The sequence below is a fragment of the Balaenoptera acutorostrata genome, chromosome 2 (genome assembly GCF_949987535.1).
Source record: "Balaenoptera acutorostrata chromosome 2, mBalAcu1.1, whole genome shotgun sequence".
Lineage (NCBI taxonomy): Eukaryota > Metazoa > Chordata > Mammalia > Artiodactyla > Balaenopteridae > Balaenoptera > Balaenoptera acutorostrata.
In genome coordinates, this window is record NC_080065.1 from 165,087,864 (window position 1) to 165,104,280 (window position 16,417).

At 56.6% G+C, this 16,417-nt stretch overlaps 2 protein-coding genes across 5 annotated transcripts; both read left to right on the plus strand.

Annotated features, from left to right (window-relative positions):
• The first annotated feature begins 940 nt into the window (after window positions 1-940).
• On the plus strand, window positions 941-3,853 carry EIF4E1B (eukaryotic translation initiation factor 4E family member 1B). Its single transcript, XM_007169928.2, has 7 exons — window positions 941-958; window positions 1,035-1,204; window positions 1,485-1,580; window positions 2,194-2,257; window positions 2,992-3,105; window positions 3,238-3,377; window positions 3,739-3,853. The coding sequence occupies exons 1-7, from the start codon at window positions 941-943 to the stop codon at window positions 3,851-3,853; spliced, it is 717 nt and encodes a 238-aa protein (XP_007169990.2).
• Window positions 3,854-6,058: 2,205 nt separating this feature from the next.
• TSPAN17 (tetraspanin 17) lies at window positions 6,059-15,600 on the plus strand. Of its 4 annotated transcripts, none has more exons than XR_009006847.1 (9): window positions 6,059-6,285; window positions 10,469-10,519; window positions 10,612-10,758; window positions 11,552-11,722; window positions 13,587-13,712; window positions 14,278-14,321; window positions 14,798-14,914; window positions 15,003-15,064; window positions 15,546-15,600. XR_009006847.1 is itself a non-coding variant. In XM_007169747.3 (9 exons), exons 1-9 carry the CDS (start codon window positions 6,199-6,201, stop codon window positions 15,580-15,582), a joined length of 846 nt encoding a protein of 281 aa, XP_007169809.1. In that variant the 5' UTR covers window positions 6,059-6,198; the 3' UTR covers window positions 15,583-15,600. The 4 variants fall into 4 exon arrangements, 3 of the variants coding, with proteins under 3 accessions (XP_007169809.1, XP_007169811.1, XP_057395321.1); XM_007169747.3 differs by having other exon boundaries at window positions 14,274-14,321; XM_057539338.1 differs by lacking the exon at window positions 6,059-6,285 and adding an exon at window positions 7,902-8,468 and having other exon boundaries at window positions 14,274-14,321.
• The last annotated feature ends 817 nt before the right edge of the window (window positions 15,601-16,417 follow it).

Genomic DNA, 16,417 nt, shown 5'->3' on the forward strand with positions numbered 1-16,417 from the left:
GTTTTATATCATTTAATACCTAAGCTTCTGCGTTGTGTATCATTAACATTCCCATTTTATAGACAGGGAAACTGAGACTCAGTGAGGTTCAGGTACTTGGTTGAGGTCAGGGCAGGGAGGACTTGAACCCAGGCTGTATGACAGGTGTACTGGCCCTTGCCATCCATGCCCAGGTGGAGAACACTCAAATGGCCCAGGAGGTAGGAAGCAGGAGTACAGTGGGCCGGCGGGCCTGTGTGGAACCTCATTTGCTCTTTCCAAAGGCAGCGTCATCTGTAGCAGATTGGGAGAAGGAGGCCCCAGTGTTGCCAGACCTCTCTAAAATTTCAAGAGCAACCAAAAATGTGGATTTTTAATATCCTCGTTTCTAAATAATCACATTAGAAAGAAAACCCTTAGATGCTTCCAGAGACCAGATAAATGCCTGGGTCAGATGACATTGATGGTGAAATCGAGGGGGTGAATGACAGCAGAGCCAAAAAGGAGACACCACAATATGTGTATAAGGTCTCTGACCTGGCCCCGCCCTGCCCCCCTCCCCCACGTCAGAGTCGCAGCTTCTGCCATGTCTGGGACGGTCTGCTTTAAATTCAGCGTCCACCCTTGGTGGCATGCGGTTTCACTAAGGGCAGACCCCTAATACTGACCCTTACCATTGTGTCTCAGCCCCCAAATGGCCAGCGCCGTGTGGGCGGAGGCTAGGTCTGCCTGGTCACAGCTGTGTTCCCAGCCCCCGGGCTGCATGCAGGTGCTCACTAAACGCTTGCTGATGGAAATAATAGTGTAAGCCCTTCCCCCTCTGAACACCCCCACCCCCACCCCTACGCTGGCTCCTCCCAGTCCCCTGTCCTGGGTGAGCGGGGCGGGGCGATGGTGGGTTAAAGGCCGGCAGCTGGGGGCCCCCTCGCATGCTGGGTGCCCGTGGAGTCCAGGCTGTAGCATGGCTACTGCGCGCTCTGTAAGTCCACCCGCCCGCCCCCTCGGGCAGCGAAGGCCGGGGCTCACCGCCCACCTTGACTTCTTTCCTTGGTCAGGCCAAAGAGGCTGAGGGTGGAATCCAAAAGTGGAAGAAAGAGAAGGAGGAGAAGGAGAAAGAGGAAGAGGAGGCAGCAGCGGCGGTGTGGGTGGGAGAGGAGGCTCTGAGGAAGGCACGGGACGAGGGCCCCGTGGAGAGCAAGCTGGAGTTGCACCCGCTGCTGAACAGGTAGGGCAGGCCCTCCTCTTGGCCCTGGACTCACTTCCTCATCTGGGAAAGGCCAGAGCTGGCCTAAGACTTGGGCTCTGGTGGCCCTTCCAGCCTTAACCCAGCTGAGATTCTGGGTTAAAGGCCCTCACTCATCCCCTGGCCCTTCAGGATAACTGGCTCCAGTCACTTTGGGCGGCCTGTTTGCCTTTGGAGGAACAGGGCTTCCCTGCCAACCTAGCTGCTGCTGGGGGCGGGCAGGTGGGTGCACTCTGCTTCCTCCTGGCCCGCCCTCCTCCAGGTGGGCTCTGTGGTTCTTCAAGAACGACCGCAGCAGGACCTGGCAGGATAACCTGCATCTGGTCACCAAGTTTGACACCGTGGAGGGCTTCTGGGCGTGAGTGTCTGTCCCTCATGGAGGAGGCTGGGGCCAGGGGGTTCTGAGCTGGGGATCCTTCCCAGACCCCACCCCTCCAGGGAGCTGCTTCCTACACAGCTTTCCCAGACTTTCTTGGGGCCTTGCAGCATCTGCTGAGGACTGGGGCTTGGTGGGTTCTGCAGGGAGGTGGCGGGGGGATTGGGCTGGGGCACATCCCCCCCTGAAGCCTCCTTGGGACTCAGGGAAAGAGCCTGGGAAGTGGGAGAAACAAGGAGTTGACCCTGACTCTGCCGCTCCATGCTTTGTGACCCTGGGCAAGTTCCTTCCCCTCTCTGAGCTTGTCTCAGCCACAAAGTGAGTTTTAGGCTGTCTCAGTGTCTGTGGTAATCCAGTGAGGGGATCTGAAAGGTGCTTCACAAACCCTAGAGGTGGGTGAGAAGGTGGGATTTGAAGGTCTGGGCAAGTGGGGATGGAATTCCTGGCAGGGGGCACCAGTATGAGCAAACGCTTGGAGGCTGGAAGGTGGGTGGAAAGCAGTGGGGTCTGGTAAGAGATTGAAGGGTCTGAGGCCAGTTGGAACTAGGCTCTAAAAAGCCTGGACTTTCAGCCTGGGGTGGGGGCCTCTCTCCAGGATGTACAGTAACATCCAGCTGGCCAGTAAGCTCTCTTCCGGCTGTGACTACGCCCTGTTCAAGGTAAGCCCTGCTTCCCCGCCGCCCCCCCCTCCCCGGGGCAGATGGGGGCTGATTCTTCCCAGCTTCCTACCTCACAGGGGGTTTGGGGGTGGGGTGCCGAGGACAGCCTCCCTCAGAGCCAAGTATAATTTCAGATCGGAGGACCGCTCTGCAGAAGCATAGACAGAGTGTCAGACCTGAGCTGTACCTTGAAGGACAGGGGAGGGGGAAGAAGGGGGAACAAGGAAGGAGTCTAGGTTTCTGGCCTGGCTCCTTAACTAGGGACGTGCATCAGAATTGCCCCAGGACACTCATCAATGTCCAGGCGTGTCCCTGGAGGTGCTGTGCAGTGGGGCCCTGACATCAGCATTTAAAGATTTCCCTAGGTGACTTGTGTCCAGCTGAGCCTGGGATGTCTGCCTTTGGCCACACTGGGGTTGCCCCAGATGCTTTCTTAGTCACTTCCATTTGAACTCTCATATCAAGGAACTTGGTTCAGTAAAGGAGATAAACACACACCCACGCAAGGCTATGTGAGGTGACAGATGTTGAGGCTTAGGGGCCCGTGGGAACTCACAGGAGGGTCTGGAGGGCTGAATGGCTGGTAGAACCTGCTTGTACAGGAGGGATGAAGGCAGAGAGGTCCTGGCCTGTGGAGGCCTACTGAGGGGCTAGAGCAGGACCTGGGGAGGTGGCCAGGCCCTCACTTACCTTTGAACAAAGGGAGGTGGTTGATCTGCCAGCCTGCCTCCCAGGATGGCATTGAGCCCATGTGGGAAGACAGCAGGAATAGGCGGGGTGGCCGCTGGCTGGTCAGCCTCGCCAAGCAGCAGCGCCACAGTGAGCTGGACCACCTATGGCTGGAGACGGTGAGTGGGGGGCTGGGCGAGGAGGCTTCCCAAGGGAAGGGGCTGGGCTGGTGTGTGGTGGTGGTCTCAGGGTGGTGGGGGCAGACTCTGTGCCCGCCAGGAAGTCTCATCCTCCTCCTTTTTTGGCTCCAGCTGCTGTGTCTGATCGGGGAGAGCTTTGAGGAGCACAGCCGGGAGGTGTGTGGGGCCGTCATCAACATCCGAACCAAGGGGGACAAGATTGCCGTGTGGACGAGAGAGACAGAGAACCAGGAGGGCGTGCTGCGCATTGGGTGAGGGGTATCTCTGGCACAGGGTGGGGGCTGGGTCTCTTCTAGGAGAGAAGGGGAAGGTGGAAGGGGTGTGGTTTGGTCTGCACGGGAGACCTCTGGAACTCTGCATGCTGTCTCTCCCTTCTTTCTTCCCCACTTGTGAAAAGGGTGTGGCATCTCAATTTCAAACTGTTTCTTAATAGACCTCTTTTCCTTTGCACTAGGCACATTTTGGGTTTCCACATGGGTAAGACAAATACAACAGGAGTTACTGTGGTTGGAACCAGGGTAGGAGCTCTGAGCAAAGGACCCAGGGTCCCGCGTTATCTCCAGGACCCGCTGCTGACTGCCTGTCTCCTTTCCTCTCCCACTTACCTCCCAGGCGTGTCTACAAAGAGCGCCTGGGACTCTCCACAAAGACCATCATTGGGTACCAGGCCCACGCAGACACGGCCGCCAAGAGCAACTTCCTAGCCAAGAACAAATTTGTGGTGTGAGGGGACCCTGGCCCCACTGCCCATTCGGCTGCCCCTGAGCCTCCCACTGCTGTGTGTGTGTGTGTGTGTGTGTGTGTGTGTGTGTGTGTGTGTGTGTGTGTAAAAGGGGCTGGGCTGGGGGCAGATGGCATGGTTCTCACCTATTCTGGAGTGAATACAAACACTCTTTAATGTGAATTGGGGCCCAGGCCTAGGGGCAGTTCTGGTGGGGGACGCAATGTGAGGGACCAGGCAACGGAAAGGTGGAGGAAACCCTGGGCTTGTTTCACCCTGGGGGCTGGGTTGGGTAGAGTGGGGTGAGGTGAGTTATTGGTGGGAGGAGGGCTCAACTGCAGGTGGAAAGATAACAGGAGAGAATCCTAGGATCTAGGACTGACTCTGTGCTCCCCACCTCGGGGAAAGGCTAGGTGGCCTGAGGGCCAGACTCTTCCATTTTGGGGGAGGGGGCTCAAGGCCGCTGACCCAGAGCTGGAGCTCAGGGACAGGAGTGGGGAGCTCTCTCGAATGATCACTCTGCTTTAAAAACTTTTATGGATTGCCTCTCATCAGATTTGTAGCCTTGGAGCCTACCCTGTATCCCCCACCTCCCCTCAGCCAGCTGTGCGTGGGTCCCTAGAGTGACAGGGGTGGGCGGGGGGGGGGGGGGTGCTGATGAGGCCCTGGCCCAGGAGAGGTGGTCAGGCCTTACTATGGTTCTGCTAGACGTTGATTAACTGGAAGGTGATGAAGCATAAGCCCCTTTCTGTTTCCTATCTAAATAAATACTTTTAAACAAAACCAGAATTATTTTTAAAGAGGACTCTAAAATTGAGTAAAATTCAGGCCCCCCAAACCTTGATCTGCTCTAGTCCTGCCTTGAGAGGGCTCATGTGAGACCCTCCAGGTACCAAGGAGCCTGATCAGGGTGGAAGCTGGTAGGGGGGAGAGGGGTTAGACGGTGGGGGGGGGGGCTTTAACCGCCAAAGGGGTTTGAGCCAGGGGATGCAGTGTATGCCCCTGGCAAAACTGAAGGGGCAGGGAGCAGCAGGAGTGGCCCTCGCAAGACCCAGGTGTCATCCGGTCTGAGTTTGAACCAGTAGAGGTAGAACTGAATTTCCGGGGCTTCCTTGGTGGCCCAGTGGTTAAGAATCCGCCTGCCAATGCAGAGGACACGGATTCGAGCCCTGGTCCGGGAAGATCCCACATGCCTCGGAGCAGCTAAGCCCGAAAGCCACGACTACTGAGCCTGCACTCTAGAGCTGGTGAGCCACAACTACTGAAGCCCGTTCTGCAACAAGAAAAGCCAGCCCGATGAGAAGCCCACGCACGGCAACTAAAGAAAGCCCGCGCGCAGCAACGAAGACCCAACGCAGCCATAAAGTAAATTTAAAAAAAAGAATTTCCGTCCAGTGAGAAGCGCTTTTTTAAAAAATTTATTTTTACTGGAGTATAGTTGCTTTACAATGTTGTGTTAGTTTCTACTGTACAGCAAAGTGAATCAGCTATACGTATACAAATATCCCTCTTTTTTGGATTTCCTTCCCATTTAGGTCACCACAGAGCACTGAGTAGAGTTCCCTGAGCAATACAGTAGGTTCTCATTAGTTATCTATTTTATACATAGTATCAAGTATATATATGTCAATCCCAATCTCCCAATTCATCCCAGCACCCAAAAAGCGCTTCTGATTGGGCTCCACTGTAATAAAACGTCCTGCACGTGTGCTAAAAACACCATCCATATAACCATCCTCCTCTCGCTCACCAGCTCAGTAGTTACTCCTCTCCAGGGATGGGAACAGACGGCAAGGCCGGGGATTGGGGTGGCGCTGGTCCTGAGCTTTGCGGTGTGGGGGGAACTAGGGGTCTTTCGTGTCTGCGACTTGTGGCGCCCTCAGCATCTCAGGTTGGTCTGAAGGACGCTGCAGCGGCCAGCGCATAAGGAGGAGTCAGGCCTAGACGCTGGGCTCCGAGGGGGCTGAGTCGGGCTGTGGGGAGGGGCCTGGGGTGGGGCCTGTATGGGGGCGGGGTCCGGAGGGGGACAGTCGGGAGGGGGCGGAGCCAAGCCCAGAGACTGGGCTCCAAAGGGGAGTAAGGCTGGGGGCGGAGCCTATGGAGGGGGCGGAGTCAGGCCTAGAGGTGGGGCTCTGGGGGGGACCAAGCAGGGGGCGGTCCGGGAGCCGAGGGCGGTCCCTGCGGGGCGGACCCTGGGGGGCGGACGGGGCCCGACGGGCGCTTTGGGTGGCCGCGGCCATGAAGCCGCAGCCGCCGGGCTAGGCCCCGGGCGGCTCCAGCCCTGGGCGGCCCGCAGAGGGCTGGGCCCAGCCCCCGGCTCCGGTTCCCGGGCCGGCGGGCGGCCGCTCACCATGCCCGGCAAGCACCAGCACTTCCAGGAACCCGAGGTCGGCTGCTGCGGGAAATACTTCCTGTTTGGCTTCAACATCGTCTTCTGGGTGAGCGCGGGGTGGGTTCTGGGCCCTGTGCTGGGGATGGCGGGAGAAGGAGCCTCAGTCCCCTACTAGGGGGAGACACTCTCTGCCACAAGGGCTTGGGACCGTCCCCCCACTCCTTCCTCCCACTTGCACTTCCACGCCCACCCCCAGGACCACCCAAGGGAACTACGAAGAGGCCCGGATTGCAGGGGACGGGTCCCAGCCACTGCGGTAGTGGGGGGGAGGGTAGTCTTCCGGGGTCTTCCCGAGGCCCGGCGGAGAAATGGGAGGTGTTTCCGTGAAGACCCCACGGCACGCTTAGTGCGGGCGCCCCCTCTCCCTCCCAGCCCCCTTGCTACCCTGGGGTGTCGGGGGTGCACGGAGCTCCAACCCTGGTTTTACCCGTAGGGAGGAGAGCCTCCTCGAAGGATGGGATCCCGTCTCCTGCCCCTTTACCCCTCCATTACCTGGGCCTGCTGCCTCGCCTTAAGCTCCTACAAAGGGGGAGGGGTAGGTCAAAGGTCGAAGCCCCCACCCCCACCCCAAAGAGGCTTGCGGGCAGGGAGGGCCAATCGCCCTAGTTCTCGGCCGGGGACAGGGGATATTTCCTGATGAGAGGCCAGGAGAGCTGGCCCTGGGGAACAGAATTCAACATCCACAGCTGACCAAACCGAGGCTCCAGGGTGGGGCTGCCCCTGCCTGGAGAAGGGAGCTGCTGGTGCCCCTCCCAGGGTGGCATCTGTAGCCCTGGGCCCTGCCAAGTCATCTTTCCCTTCTCCCTCCCCATCCCATATCTCCAAGGCTACTTGCTGCCTCTGCAGTCTCTGCTTCTGACGTCTTGGGTCAGAATGCCAGGCCCATTCAGTTTTGTTTAGCAGGGCTCAGTGGCACTGCCCTCTACCCACATGCTGCTCATGCAATGTGGGTGCCCTTTGGCCTCAGCAGTGCCCAGCCTCGAGGGTGTGAGCCATGTGCAGAGAGCGCTAGTCAGGGAAGTCTGAGGCTCTGGGCGAAGCAGGCCTAGCGGTGAGACAGTGGGCAAGTCACTTCTCTCTGGGCCTCAGCTTCCCTGGCAGTGAGTGGGTGATAATGAAGCCTGCCCCTCAGGACTGTTACGCAGATTAAATGAATTATAACTTACTGTATTCTTGCAGCTACTTTATTATCTACATTTTACAGGTGAAGTAACAGGCACAGAGAGGTTAAATCATTTAACCCAGAGTCACACAGCCAGTAAGTGTAGAGCCAAGGTGACAGCTCAGTGGGCAGTAGATGGAGGTGAGGCAGAGCATTAAGCAGAGGGAGCCCCCAGATGTCAAGGGGCAAGAGGCATGAGAGACCCAGGCTTGTTCCAGGGTCCCCCAGGGTGGGGAGCCCGAGTGTGAAAGGCCCCAGGGCTGGGGCAGAGAGTTTGAGTTTTATGTTGAGGGCAGAGGGTAGCACTGAAGACTTCAGTGCTGGGTGACGGGTATGTTCTAGCTTCTGTTTTGGAGGCAGATCTGCCTGGCTGACACGGGGAGGGTGAGTGAGGGGCAGAGTTTGGAGGTAGGGAGACCAGGGAGGAGGGCTGGGGCCCTCCAGTTGGGGTGGTGGCGGGTGGGAAAGGTGAGGAAGGCTCCAGGGGAAGTTATGAGGCTGAACTGACAGGACTGGGCCACTTGGGGGTTTGGTTTTGGGTCAAGGTGGCCTGAAGGAGGTACCTGTGAAACAGGCCCAGAGATTTTTTTATTTTAATGGAAAGCAGACCCTTATGTTACCCTGCTCAGAACCTTCCAGTTTTTTCTCACTAGAATACAGTCCAGACTCCTCCCCGTGGCCCACAGCACCCTGTGCTGTCTGGTCTTGCTGCCCTTCAGTTTGTCCCTTGCACCGCCAAACATGATCTTACCTCTGGGCCTTTGCCAGTACTTGCGCCTGGATTCTCTTCTCTTCAATGCACCTTTTCATCATTCAAACCTCAGCTAAAATGTCACCATGCTCCCTAACTGAAACATGCCCCCACTACCCTAGTAACTCCCCATTTCATCACCCTGTTTGATTTCCTTTAAAGGCTCTGTTGGTATCTGAAATTACCTTGTTTGCTCACTGTGGATTTCCCCCACTGGAGTGTAAACTCCATGAGGACTGAGAGCTCATGTGTCCTATTCCCTGATGTATTTCTGGTGCATGGACTGGATCCTGGGACATGGAGGCGTTTGCAGCAGGCAGGTGGACTAAGGGCTCTAGAGCCAGGGAGAGGTTTGGGTGGAGATCAGGAGATGCCAGTGTCATGATGGGGTGAAAGATGAGTGTGAGAAGAAGAAGGGTAGAAGGCTGAGGTTGGAACTGGTGGGGGAGGGGGGTAGCCATGTGCATGGCGCAGGTGAAGCAGAGCATTGTAGGAGGGAGGCTGAGAAAGGGCAGGAGGAAGAATGGCATTGCGTTAACCATGGAGAGGTTTGGGAAAGAGGAAGTAGTGATCATTTGCCTAAAGGCCATGGGCGGGTCAAGTGGGATGAGGCTGGAGAAGTGATGTTTGGTGTCACATCCCAGATCCAGTGTGGGGGAGGGAAGGAAAAATATTTCTAGAAAAAGAGTACAGCAGTGGGAGGAGCCTGGGGTTGGAGAGGGGAAGGTGCTAAAGGTGGCAGGTCAGGGGTGGAGCTGACTGAGGCTCTGTGCTGAGGGCAAGGAGGCTGCAAAGAAAGCAGGTGGGAGAGGGAGGTCTGAAGAGATGGGGTCACGGCCTTGGGCTTGGGCCAGAGGAGCACTCTCCCTCTGAGACTAGATGTCCTGCCTGGGTTCAGGCAGCTGCCCTCGATATCCAGGGCTCTTCCCAGTACGGAAATGAGGTGGGATAGTGGGTGGTGTTTAGAAGGCCTAGGCTGGTGCCCCTCTGCTGATCCGGGGCTGAATTGGGATTCCCTGTCATTCAGGGGTCTTTGGCTGTGAACTACAAACATGTACTCTGCTAGATAGAGGTTGAAAGGGTGGGACGGGAGTGAGGTGGCAGTCACAGAGTTGCAGGGCAGCAGGAGGACCAGACTTGGGAGGGGGCAGAGAGGATGCCAGGAGCCTGGAACCCTAACATAGGCCTGGGGTGAGAACAGAGGCTCAGGAAACAGCTGCTGCCGCTTAGTGGGACTGTTTTGGCCATCCTCTTCTCCAGTTCTGAGTTCCAAGAAGGGGCCTGCCTTTGTCTGTCTTAGGGCTGGGGACGGTTCAGTCTTCCAAGCTGTGTCCTGTGGGAAGAAACACTGAGATGCATTCTTGGGAAGATTGAAAGGACCCTGAATGTAAATTGATACAGCCACTATGGAGAACAGTATGGAGGTTCCTTAAAAAACTAAAAATAGAACTACCATACGACCCAGCAATCCCACTACTGGGCATATACCCTGAGAAAACCATAATTCAAAAAGAGTCATGTACCAAAATGTTCATTGCAGCTCTATTTACAATAGCCAGGACATGGAAGCAACCTAAGTGTCCATCGACAGATGAATGGATAAAGAAGATGTGGCACATATATACAGTGGAATATTACTCAGCCATAAAAGGAACAAAACTGGGTTATTTGTAGTGAGGTGGATGGACGTAGAGACTGTCATACAGAGTGAAGTAAGTCAGAAAGAGAAAAACAAATACCGTATGCTAACAAATATATATGGAATCTAAAAAAAAGAAAAAAAGAAAAAAAAATGGTCAGAAGAACCTAGGGGCAAGATGTGAATAAAGATGCAGACCTACTGAGAATGGACTTGAGGATACGGGGAGGGGGAAGGGTAAGCTGGGACAAAGTGAGAGAGTGGCATGGACATATATACATTATCAAATGTAAAATAGATAGCTAGTGGGAAGCAGCTGCATAGCACAGGGAGATCAGCTCGGTGCTTTGTGACCACCTAGAGGGGTGGGATAGGGAGGGTGGGAGGGAGAGAGATGCAAGAGGGAAGAGATATGGGAACATATGTATAAGTATAACTGATTCACTTTGTTATAAAGCAGAAACTAACACACCATTGTAAAGCAATTATACTCCAATAAAGATGTTAAAAAAAAAAAAAAGAAAGGACCCTGGATCCCATTTACAGCCCTTTCCCCTCTTTCTCTCTTTCCCCCTGGCTTCCTGAAGACCCTGAGCAGTAAGGGGGAGGGGGCTCTGCTGGGGGTGGGAAAGGATGCTGGTGCCCCAGCCCTCAGCTCTTTGCTGCTGCTCCTGCAGGTGCTGGGAGCCCTGTTCCTGGCCATTGGTCTCTGGGCCTGGGGTGAGAAGGTAAGGTGGTGGGGTAGGGTGTGGGGCTGCTCTGGGTCAAGATGGTGGGAGGGCCGGCCCCCCCCCCATTTGCCTCTGCTCGCCCTTCACAGGGTGTTCTCTCCAACATCTCGGCGCTGACAGATCTGGGAGGCCTTGACCCTGTGTGGCTGTTTGTAGTGGTAGGAGGCATCATGTCGGTGCTGGGCTTTGCCGGCTGCATTGGGGCCCTCCGGGAGAACACCTTCCTGCTCAAGTTTGTGAGTGCCCTCCCACTGGGGACCCGAACCTCCTCCCACCCACTTCTTGCATAGTTCATGCTTAATAATGGTTGTTTTATTATTATGTTATTGTAACAGTGATCACCAGATTTGTATTCTCCACATTTATAGTATCCTTTCTGTTGTAAGGGACCGAAACCTAGTGGCCTAAGCTAAAAGGGCCACTAAGAAAGCCCAGGGGCGTGTTAGCTGCCAGCGCATTTGGATCCAGGAGCCACCACAGTGTCACTTGTCCTAGTCGCTCTGTTTCTCAGCTCTGTCCCTCTGGGTTGGCTCCAGTCCCCTTGGGGTGGAAAGATGTCCAGGTATGGGTGGGTGCTGGCTTCAAGCTGCCCTCCCAGGAACTCCTGCTGGAGGCTGAGTGAGGCTCTCCCTTCCCAACCATTCTGCCAAAGTCCTTCAATTGCATCTCCTTAGTCCTGATTGGCTGCCTCTGGACCAATCCCTGTGGTCCCAGGGGAGGTAGCGCTCTGATTGGTGGGCTCTTGACGCATGCCCAGTCCTCTATGTGGGAATGGGAATGGGGAACGAGGTGGAGATGGCTCCTTCGGAGCCGCAGAAACTGAATGTGTGTGTGGAGAGTGGTTTCTCAGAGACAAGAGGGTAGGTAAGAACAACACTATCTTTTTTCATCATAAAACAATACTAACATGATAGAAGGTGGGGACTCTGGGCTGTCTTGGGTCAGGGCGCAGGAGGTTGGAGCCCCACCCAGTGGCAACCCCAGACCCTGTATCTCTGACCCCCACTGTCTGTGTGCCCCCAACCCCAGTTCTCCGTGTTCCTTGGCCTCATCTTCTTCCTGGAGCTGGCAACAGGGATCCTGGCCTTCGTCTTCAAGGACTGGATTCGAGACCAGCTCAACCTCTTCATCAACAACAATGTCAAGGCCTATCGGGACGACATTGACCTCCAGAACCTCATTGACTTTGCTCAGGAATACGTAAGTCCAGCATCCAGCTCTGACCACATGCAGGAGGCACCTACCGGGCAGATGAATGAGGGAGCAAGTTCCCTGTGTGCTGGGTCCATTCCCTCGCCCACCAGGCCAGGCAGGCCCCAAGGAAGCGAGCTAGGAAGGCCCCTGTCTGAGAGGAAGCCAGCCCCCGGTGATCTCCATGTGCCTAGCCCTGCATGGACACAGCATTGGGAAACAGAGGCCAGAGGATCCAAACTGGCAGCTCCTAGGCCAGGCTTACAGAACACTTAAAGGAGGAAACGTGGCATAAAAATATAGATTTCTTCTACTAAACTGGGCCCACAGTATGGGCTGGCGCTACATTGCCACTGCCCCCTTTGCTGGTAGAGGGACTGTTTGCCCCGTCCCCGCCACTCTATTTTATTATACCTGTCGGCCCTCTTCCCTCATTTATATTATTTGTTTGGCCTCTGAACATATTCGAGTTTGAGACCCGCCCCCCAGAAGCTCTGCCCTCAAGCTTGCAAACCTAACCCCTGTGAAGAAGCAGTCAGTGAACAGTTCACGAAATCCTAGACACCTCCCGCCTGCATGTTCTCACCCACTCACACGCGTAGTCACACACACTCAGAGTCATACTGCTTTGGTGCCATCCACCCCAAGAACTGCTCTGGGATCCAGAGGCGAACCAGAGCCGGTGCCTGCTTTGAGGAGCTCTCAACCCAGGGCAGAAGTAAACAGAGAGGCAGGTGGTTAGGATGTGATTTATTTGTTCATTCAACACAGAATTGTTATGGACCTATTGTGTGCCAGGCTCTGGGCTAGGGGCTGGGGATTCAGAGGTGAAAAAAGCTGGGACCTGTGTTTGGGGGGATGGTAGTCTGGGGGAAGAGACAGATGATAAAAGAGCAAAGCAAACAAGCGTGTGTGTGTGTGTGTGTGTGTGTGTGTGTGTGTGTGTAGAATTATAAATTGTGGTAAGGGCTGAAATGGGGAAGCTCGGAGAAGGGGAAGGCCTCTTGGGGGCAGCCTTGTGGGAGGAGAAGGAGCAGGGAGATGAAGAGAGGGGCAAGTGCTCTCCAGCAGGAGCAGCGGGTGCTGACAGAGTGAGAGGAGGCAGGCAGAGGCCAGGCTGTGTGCTGGGACCCATGCAGGCAGAGCCACATGGCCGTGCCTCACTCCTCTGGCCCAGCCCACGGGGTGTACCTGTGTCTGCCGCTGAGCTGGTCCCTTGAGGGCCAGCTTTTTAGCAGCCTGTGCCATGTCAGTGAGTTAAGGCTGTGTGCTCCTGTCTCCCCACTAGATCATGAGCTCCCTGCTTCATTGCAGCCCCACGATGTGCTGGGTAGGGGTAATGGTGATACAGGTGCTGACAGCAGCATCTGTGAAGTGGAATGGGATCATTGTGAGGGTGGCAGGATTGCCCTCCTGTCCCAGCAGAGAGGAAGGGAGAAGGTCTTCTGTAAAAATCGCTGGGGCAAGTGTGGGGAGACGGGTCGCAGATGTGGGGTTCAGTGGTGCCTTTCCCCACAGGGTTGGTTGAAACTCCAACCCCTCAAGGTGGCCTGGAGGAAGCCACAGTCCTTGGGCCACCATCCTTGCCCCCTCCCTTCCTTTTCTCAGCCTTTCTCGCGCTAGGGGACAAGCTCAGGAACCCCTTCCTACTCTCCCCAGCCCCCACCAACCCAGGCAGGAGCCTCAAGCTGCTCTGGTGGCCCTGGGCCCAGGCCTGGCCTGTCTGTGGGGGAGCTACCCGCCTGCCTGGCTGCCTCAAGGCCCCCGCCCGGCCAGCCCAGCCCTGTCTTCCTGCAGCCTGGGCCTGTCCCCAGACAGGATGGGGCTCCTGGGCTGGGCCTGGCTCACCTGGGGTTCTTCTCCCACCCCGTAGTGGTCTTGCTGCGGAGCCCGAGGGCCCAACGACTGGAACCTCAATATCTACTTCAACTGCACTGACGTGAACCCGAGCCGGGAACGCTGCGGGGTGCCCTTCTCCTGCTGCGTCAGGGACCCTGTGGTGAGTGGGGCCTGGTGAGGAGGGGTGGGCCTCGCAGTTCGCAGGCCCAGTCTGGGAAGAGCCCATCCCCGGGCTGGCTCGGCCCCGCCCTGCTCTGGGGGCTGTGGATGTGGATGTCGGGGGAGGTCAGCTTACATGGGAGTAGCCCTGCGGGCTGGGGAGTTTGTGTCCACGGGCAGCGCTGAGGCCTGTTGGATAGGGACTGCTCCTCTTGGGCCACCATGCTGGGGTGGCAGGGTTGGGGGTTCTGACCCTTTTATGGCTTTCTTTAGAGCAGAAGCTTCTCGCAGTGCCATCCCTCCAGTCACGGTGCGCAGGGACAACGAGGGCCAGGTTTCTTCCCATTCTTACAAAACTCGAGCTGTCAGGGTTCCTAAAAATGAAGCAGTTCAAGCTGGTGGCGTGGCCATGCGCCCTGGCATCAGGGAAGGAGGTGCACGGGCCCCAGCCAGCCTAGCTTAAGGAGCGGTGGACGTGGCGGAATCCGTGGTTCCATCTGCTTCCCCTGAGACCCCATGGATGCCCCCCCACTGAGTTGCTCACTGGCCTGTTTCTTCTCAGGAAGATGTCCTCAACACTCAGTGTGGCTACGATGTTCGGCTCAAACTGGTGAGAGGGGAGGGGACAGGGCTGGGGGCAGCTGGGGGCACTGGGATCGGAAGGTGGGGGTCCCCTATAGGCTCTAAAAGGCCTCAGGGATTCGGGGGAGGGGATGCTGAGTCCTAGGAGGCACGCGGGGCTTGGTACTGCCAAACACAAGGCAGTGGACTCCACTAGAGGGAGAAAACAGTAAGACATGGATAAAGAAATATGAACAGTAATGTGACAATTTCAGCTAAGCACTTGGAAGAAAATAAAATCAGAGAAGTGACGGGATTGGGGCAGGGCAGTCAGGGAAGGCCTCTCGGAGGAGAAGGCATCTGTGCTGAGACCCCGATGAGGAGAAGGCCCTGCAGTGGAGCTCCAGGCGGCAGGCACTGAGGTGTAAGGTCCTGGGCGGGGCTGAGCTTAGCAAGCTGGACTGAGATGGGGCCTGCAGTGGTGGTGGGTGGGCTGAGCCGAGCCTGGTGCCCATCTGTCCCCAGGAGCTGGAGCAGCAGGGCTTCATCCACACCAAAGGCTGCGTGGGCCAGTTTGAAAAGTGGCTGCAGGACAACCTGATCATCGTGGCTGGGATCTTTGTGGGCATCGCCCTCCTCCAGGTACCGCTGTGGCCCTGCATGCCCTCACTCTGCCCTGGACAACCTGCCCTGCCAGTGGCCTCTCCCTCACCTGCTCTCCGTCTTACAGATCTTTGGTATCTGCCTGGCCCAGAACCTCGTGAGTGACATCAAGGCAGTGAAGGCCAACTGGTGAGGCTGCCACGCTGGCCATGGCCACTCGCCTGGCTGACCCAGGGACCCCCCCCCCCCCAACTCTGCCCGTGATGGGCAAGGCTGCAGGAGGTGTTTCTGCTTGGACCTGAACCCCACATGGGGCTTGCGTGCCTCTGGGCGTGCACCCACGGAGAGAGCTGCATGGCTCTGCCTGGGCTGCCTGTCCTGTAGCTGTGTGCACGGAGGGTGGGTCTGGCCAGTCGGTGTGCACAGGGAGCCGCCATCTCAGCTCTTGTTGGGTGGTTGGCTCTCCAGGGGACTAGGAAGGGCACAGCTAAGAGGGGGCAGGCCAGGTGGGGTGGGCTTGGGGCCTGCTGTTGCGTGGGACACAGCCTCACGCCTCTCAGAGCTCCCTCCACTAGCTGTGACCTTGACCCTGCCAGGAGCCCACTTCAGCCTCAATGTCTCAGACTCTAAAATGGGTCCAAGAATTTTCTCTCCCTTGCTTGCCTCTCAGGATCAAACATGACGATGGCTACAGACTACTCAAATAAACAAAACCTTGAAAACCACTGGCTTCCGCCCGGCGTCTTGAAGGTTCTATCAGCTGCAGGTTCTCAGCAGAGCTCTCCATCTTGGGCCCTGGCCTGGAGCCATCCGCCAATGTGTTTTCTTGGCCTGGATAGTATATACATTTGAGCCAACCTTTAAAACTTGGTGTATTTCACGTAAAAGTCCAGATCCCCAGCTTCTTGTGAAGATTGGCCATCTGGCCACAGCAGCTCTTGGGACATTGTCTCCTGGGACATGTGCTTCCTGTTCTCTGAGGGACCCACCTGGCCTGTGCTGCTCACCCTGTAGGCTGGGGTTGGCCTCCCCAGTGCTGTAGGGTTTTTCCCTGCAAACACCGCGAGGCTGCCGTGGGCTAAGCCTGGGGCGAGGCACCAGGATGTGAAGAATGGGGAGGCTGGACCCTGCCCTGAAGAGGCCACACAGCCTAGGAGGAGCCCAGCCACACTGGAGACTGAGATGGGTGCCCAGGAGAGTGGCTGAGGGGTGGAATGGAGATCAGGAAGGTTTGGGGAAGGAAGTAGTTGGAAGTTGAAAACTTGGCACACATGGGGTTGGGGGGAGCCTGCTTTGGGGCCCATGGTGGTTGACGCAGGGGCTCACTTGGAATCAAATCGAAAATCTTCATGGAGGCCTGCAGAGCTGCCTCATGGCCACCAGAGGGCGCACCAGCAAGCTTTGCCTGGGTCTGGCTGCTTCGTCCACAACCTCACTCTGGTACAGCCAAGTGCCTGGTGTGTCCACCCAGCTTACCAGTGCTTTGGGTTCAGGGAATTTGAGAACTTCAAAAGGAGCAACTGGCTCAGACTTGGGAAGCCT